The 7,073-nt window shown below is 31.8% G+C and overlaps 1 protein-coding gene across 1 annotated transcript; it reads left to right on the plus strand.

Annotated features, from left to right (window-relative positions):
- The first annotated feature begins 959 nt into the window (after positions 1–959).
- LOC108212777 (two-component response regulator ARR14) lies at positions 960–5,222 on the plus strand. Its single transcript, XM_017384491.1, has 11 exons — positions 960–1,044; positions 1,566–1,724; positions 2,878–3,111; positions 3,209–3,289; positions 3,392–3,468; positions 3,703–3,949; positions 4,043–4,389; positions 4,524–4,613; positions 4,701–4,784; positions 4,873–5,082; positions 5,178–5,222. Exons 1-11 carry the CDS (start codon positions 960–962, stop codon positions 5,220–5,222), a joined length of 1,659 nt encoding a protein of 552 aa, XP_017239980.1.
- Positions 5,223–7,073: the final 1,851 nt, after the last annotated feature.

The raw sequence follows: 7,073 nt of genomic DNA on the forward strand, positions 1-7,073 counted from the left end.
TATAGCGATGTACATGATTTGTGTTCGTATTGTTGTAATATACATTAAATTTAGAGTTAGAATTAATAAGAGTTACGCGATGATTTTTTGTGTTTCTTTTCGATTAGAATACGTAATAACTAAGAAGAGATATAATTGTTTATATTCTTTTTTTTTTAAAAGTAGAGAAAATGACTTTAGAATTAATGATAAAAAATATGAGAATAAATCAAATTTTAGTATTACAAATCATACATATGTTGACTTATTATAATATTGTATAGTATAAATAGTGTAGATATGCTCATTAGTTACATCATTACAATCAATAATTATACATAATCAACTAGATTTTCTTTTATTTATTGTATCCAACTACAAGATCTTATGAAACACTAATATGCGCTTTCATATTAAATATATAACTTAACCAATTAAAATTTTAAAATATTTGGCAATAATTTATTTTCTTATCATGTAGACGGACACTCTAGCAAACATGATTATAAAACATGATTATAAAACAATATTCACAAGTAAATCTCTATATAGTCAAAAAACTCACGATACCAAATGTAACGGAATTTAAATTTATCAAAATACGTTACATTAACAATAAGTGGTTACTAGAATATATAACTGAAGATCTGAGATCTAAATGTATTAATACCATTTAATATCCATATCTATAGAATGCATGTAGAGATATCTTAAAGATTGCATGATTCATTCAAATAATTTGAAATAGTAAAATAAGAAGAAAATCTGAGGTAACATTTATTGTAGTTGACCTCTTTTCAACTGTTATCAATGTAACTGAAATAATCTAGAGATTAGTTTATCTGGACTAGATTTCACAACTATAAATTGAGAATTCCTTTAGAAGGTTGAATCAAGTTGTTGGAAACTTTCTCTCTTTGGCTTAACAAAGAAAAATAAAGAGTATTTAAGCTTTCCGATAACTAGTTACAAATAAAAGAATGTATAGAGTTTTGGTAGTGGATGACAGTCAAACATGTTTATTTGTTGCGAAAGCTTGTCTTGATAGATGGAACTACTATGAAGGTTAATTAATTTACAAAATTTTATAAATTTTTATGATTATATATTGATTTTGTTTCATTCGTGTATTAATCCATTTAATATGCTTGTATCTAAACATGCAGGTTCATCGATATTATATGTGTGTTATATAATTAGTTAACGTATCTTTTTCTATATGTTGATGGTATCATTGATTAATATACTTGATAATTTTACAAGCACACGAGATTGGTAATGATTTTTCAATTTTGTAATTATCACTGAAGAACATGTATACTAGTATCAATATTTATTTGGACTTGTATCCTGACGAAGTACTGAAATGAACATTTTTATATTTAAGTAAATAATAATTAAGTGTTCATAAATATAAATAGAGGAATATTTTTTCTCTTTATTTCTTGAAGGAAGGGATTATATCGATTCTAAAATAAAAATATTTTATTTATTGTTTATTAAATTTAATTTAATGTGTAGGGTTATACTACACCAAATTTTCAACCCATCACTCACATTTTTGACTCTTTTTTACTCTATTTCAGCAAGGGCGGTGACTCATCCTGTACAAGTTCTGAGCATACTCGATGACGAGCAGAAGGAAAAACCATATGATCTCGTCCTGGCCGATGTACACATGCCGGTCATGAACGGCATCGAACTCTTAGATCGCATCACTAAGAAATTCAACATCCCTGTTGTCCGTAAGTTTCTCTACAGTCATGAGTTATGAACTAGATCCCATCCATCTCTTCAATTGTTTAAGGACTATAATATATATATATATATATATATATATATATATATATATATATATATATAAATTAATGACATAAGTTTATTATTTAAAATATGATGATATTTTGCGAAAAACAAATCCACCAAGAAATGATCGGGTGAAAAAAGAAGCCATGTCTTCTTTAGTGCATCGATATTTATAAGATGAAACTCATGTTTCAGGTGTGTGTATATACATACATACAAATACACAACAAACCAACCTTGATCTGAAAATTAATTAGAATTTACTTATAAAATAATATGATAAGCCACTATTTTACATAATTAATGTGTGGTATTAGCCCCACTGCACCTTCACCTTGGTAGCTTTAGTTTGTAGATTTTGTGTTCACTTTTATTAGAATAAAAATGACTAAATGGATACTTTCTTAGGAGCACAAGAGTCTTTTGAATTTGGACACTCATGTTAAGATGATTTGATCACATATTTATGTAGATATGAAAAATACTTTCTGTATATATATTATTTAAATATTTTTTTTATTATTTAAATTTCTATTGACTAAGTATTTAAAAAAACACATAAATAACTATGTAGTCAATGTCCAATATCCCAAGTCATGATCAATATATATATATATATATATATATATATATATATATATATATCTATACTATACTATAATAAGCCGACATGGGTATAATTTGTAGTCGTACAAATTTTTGGTTTGGTCATATTCTTTTTGGTTTAGTACTCTCCTTATACAACTAGAAGTCTACAACATATGTAGCTCTATTACTCTTCTTTTATTAAATAATTTCAAATACTAAAAACACTCAAAAACTTTATCATTATCCTCTTAAAAATTAGTTAAAAAAATGAAACTACTATTAATAACATATATTAATACTAAAAACACTTATAAATAGATGTTCCAATTATACTAAAATACTAAAATAATTTCAAAATTTAACTTATAAATAATAAATTATGAATTAAATACTTGCCCGTGCTTCGCACGGGTTAAAGGCTAGTATATGATAATAGCCTATATATATGTGATTATTTGGATACTATTTATTTTTGTCATCTTTTTATTGACTTGTGAGAAACAGTGATATCAGCCGACGACAAGCCTGAGATGGTGAGCAAGGGTCTTATCAGCGGGGCACCTGCTTACTTGCTAAAGCCTATAACGGTTGATGCAGTGAGATACCTCTGGCATTACAGTGAACTGTGGAAGAACAAGGAAAGGGAAGCCTATAAAAGATTCACTCAAGCGAGCATTCCAAGAAGCATTTGCTCGTCATCCTGCAGTTGTACTAAGGATGCTGAGGTTAAGCTAAGGGGTGAGAAACATCTTGTTTTAACTTTTAACAGTTTTAACTTTTAACATATGTAACAGTATTAATCAAGCCTATGATTAATTGGTTGATATTGATACAGAAAAGAAGGTTAAGGAACCTCTTTGGACCTCACAGCTCCACAGTCGCTTTGTGGAAGTTATGTTGATCCTCGGTCCTCGAGGTAAGCTATCCATCTTTGCATCTCATGCTTATAATTTTATGTGTTATTAATACGACATCATAAAATTATACTGGTATGTGTAAATCTTATTCATGACTGCAGACTCTGTTCCAAAAAATATTCTGGAAAAGATGAACGTGCATTGGCTTACCCGGGAGCAAGTGGCCAGCCACCTGCAGGTTTTCGTAAAATAATCTAGCTTAATTTATTAAATGTTTTTTTTAGTAGAACAAGAGAAGACAAGGTATTGAACTTGAGTTATTAATGCATTTAAAATTTACTGTACCTTCTAGAAATGTGGGTTTAAGACACAATAAATTTTAGTTCCAACAAAGCTGAGACTCGCAGGTGCAACAAATTCCTGTAGGATATACATTGTTTTTACAACTATTGTAATGGATGTAAATTTTAAGGGTATTAATATTATAGGACTGACATGTAAAACGCAGAAATTTCGTAAGTATTTGGCAAGCATTCTGGATGGGAGGACAAGTCTTGAAGATTCTTCGAAGTACTGGATTGATTATAAATATTACTCTACCATTGTAAGGGGAAATCCAAACCAGATTTTGGTTAATCAGCTCTTGGAGCAACGAAGGACTGGTAAGTCGGCAAAACCAATTGAAGCTTCGGGACCCTTACCACCATATGAAGAAGCTGGTAATTTAATTTATCATAACCAAAACTAATAAGTTGATATATTATCTTAACCACCTAGATCTAATAATATTGATATACTTCTTGTTTGTGCAGAAGAGGATATGTTGATTCCCAACAATTATGCTTCTTCTTCCAATGTAGCTTCACATACACCAGTTACTCTAGAAAGTTTTGGCAATGTCGCCATGCCTACACTTCAGCAGGGGGGTGTCACTAGTCAAAGTGGTGATGTGAATGTAGCTATGCCTACAGCTGAACACTGTGACCTTACATATTTTCTAGGTGCTGGTAATTTGAAGCTGAAGAATGTGGTTGAGAGCAGCAGTGCTTACAATGATATAATGCAGAATCTGAACAATGAGGCTAATCAGACTAGTCACTATAATCAAATTACTGTGGTGCCACCGCAGGACAACTATCTGGCAAATACTACTCTGCAGGTACTTAATTAGCCGAATTTCATATCTACGCAGTTTCTATATGTAGATAAATACTTCCTTGTAATTTCTTATAACTTCAATAAATTATCCGTGCTACCAAACCGCTAAATCAATTATCTCCTGATTTTGTGTAGATTGGAAATGTACAAGTTGATCATGATGCAATTTTTCAAAGTTCATTTGGCGCCAATCAATCTGAAATCACCTTCGGAGTGAATGAACAGGCAAGTCTATCTTATATTTTTCCACCACATATAAATTCTTTTGTTGTTCCCAGTCCAAACATTTAAGAGTTTTAATGGTGTGTGTAGTTGGCAAACACACAATTTGGCCCAACCATTGCCACTTCTTTTGATGCAAATCAGCTTGGAGATCCATTATGGGCAAATCAACAGGCATGTATAAATTATATATATATGATGTTGTACTACTTCTAAATTTTCTGCTGTTACTGAACCATTTATTTTTAACCTGAGTGTGCAGTTGGGAGACTTCCAGCTTGATCCGAGCATTGGCAATTTCTTTGGCGGTCCAAGTGAGTTTGGAAATATGGCGGCTTTGGTTCAATTTGGTGGTGGAGCAAAATTTGCTGATGGAGGCTGGGTGGATGACAACCAAACTGAACTAAATCATATCCCACCAGCCGCAGATAACCCTATGTTGGACATTAACCCAAACCTCAACCAAAACCAGGCATGTGTGTTAATACACTTAACTTGGCTAATCTAGATTTTCTCTGATTTAGAAAACCAGGATGAATAAATCTTTTCTTTTGACTTCTTACATAGGGTGAAGATTGGGATGACTTCTTGAGGAACTTGGGAAAAGACTGATGATGACAGCTGGATTTGGGATGACGGTCAAGTCTGAAGATCATGAAGGTGCTCCTGGAGAATAGTTGAATCATTCATGCCTTTAGAATTCAGATTTTTGATTTATTCCCTTCATTCAGATGTATCATTTTATTTGTTTTGCTAAATGAACCCTTAAGTCTTACTTTGGTCATTTACCATTGAACTGGTTTTTACTTTGGTCATTTATCATTGAACTGGTTTCCTTACTTTTGGTCATTTACAATTGAACTGGTTTCTTTTATATATGAAGGAATTTTCTTTTCTTGGTATATTATTGAATGATACTTTTCTTAGAGGACAATAGTATATGTAGTATAAAAGTCACTCCCATTGAGTTTTATATTATATAATTAGAATCAAATTATATGGAGCACTTGGAGTCCACATGATCCCCTACTAGTTTTATTATCACCTACACCTAGTGGTCCTCATTTTTTGAAGTTTTTGTTTTTCTTTATATACACATCCATGTACTTGTATGCATTAGTGTATATTTCTAAACACAATTAACTAACACTCACCAATTAATTGAAAATCACTAAAATTGTAGACATAATTATAAAAATAAGTGATTGACACTTTGCACCCCTTATGTTTAGGCGCTTTTTTAATTTGGTCTCAAATAATTTTTTTTGGCAGTATGCACCTTGAAGTTAACAGATGTGGGGTTTACATTTTGCATTCCACAATTTTAATTTTTTTTTTCATGAGTATTTTAAAACAATTTGAAGGAATTTGCCTACTTGCACCATTCTACCCCATGATATTACTGTTAATAAGAGAGACCTTGATAGTTCGCCTAATCAAGATAAGGCCTGTTTGAACAACTAAAGGTGCGCCCTTGGCCAATATTCTTGGAGTTGAACCACTAAGATTATTGAATGACAAGTTCCTGTAAGATATATAATCAACATAACTTTAAATATCCATACTTTTTAGCAGACTAGATAAGCATATCTTACAAAAATGAATGACGTACAAGAATGAAACACCTGTAAGCTTTGCCACAGGTCTAGGATTTTGTCCAGACATATTATTTTTGTTAAGCCTCCTGAAATTTTGTTGGGGGTATAATTATATACTTATGGCAAAAACAATACAATCCAAAGCAATATCACAAGGATACAGATCAATACATACGAACGACACTATCAAAGCAAACTTACAAGTAACTGAGACGACTCAAGTAACCTAATGAACTTGGAATTTCACCTGTAAACTGATTATCAGACAAGTCAAGAGTTTGCAATTGTGAAAGGTTTCCAATGTCCGCTGGAATAGGACCACACAAGTGATTATTCTGCAATAACCTACAACACACTGACATTATTAGCAAGCATTACTTGGTTGATATAGAGGCAAGTAGTTTTAATAACTCCACCCTTTAAATTAACAATCTGAGGGCTATGCAAGTATATAAAGGAGAGAATTATAGGTTTTAGAGAAAGCGTAGTGGCAGAAACTCATCCCCACACCTATCACAAACAGAATAACTGAACAAAAAATTAGAGAATTTGCACTATGTACAAGTTAAACAAGAATTCTTATCGAAGGCCACAGTTGGACAAGAGCCCAATTCCATCCAACCCATCCTACACCATTAACGGATGTAGCGGAGATTAGGACGCTAAACTAACCTCACCCTACAAACTTTGGTGAAAGGACTCACCATAAGCTACTTAATGTAGCAGAAGGTGACTAATACTGCGAAACAATTTCTAGCATATTATCGGTTTTCTTATTCAATTCTAGATAATGCTAACATCTAGAACCATCTTTAGTAGTATCACACTCAGTGAAAAGAGTGGTCAAAGGGGTGCAAAGCGAAGC

Source organism: Daucus carota, chromosome 3 (genome assembly GCF_001625215.2).
Source record: "Daucus carota subsp. sativus chromosome 3, DH1 v3.0, whole genome shotgun sequence".
NCBI classification, from domain to species: Eukaryota; Viridiplantae; Streptophyta; class Magnoliopsida; order Apiales; family Apiaceae; genus Daucus; species Daucus carota.

Excerpts from the sequence above, each read along its gene's own strand:
- LOC108212777 (XM_017384491.1), top strand. The coding sequence starts at position 960 with ATGTATAGAGTTTTGGTAGTGGATGACAGTCAAACATGTTTATTTGTT. Across the intron at positions 1,045-1,565 it reads TAGATGGAACTACTATGAAG|CAAGGGCGGTGACTCATCCT; the intron begins GTTAATTAATTT and ends ACTCTATTTCAG. Across the intron at positions 5,083-5,177 it reads CAAACCTCAACCAAAACCAG|GGTGAAGATTGGGATGACTT; the intron begins GCATGTGTGTTA and ends CTTCTTACATAG.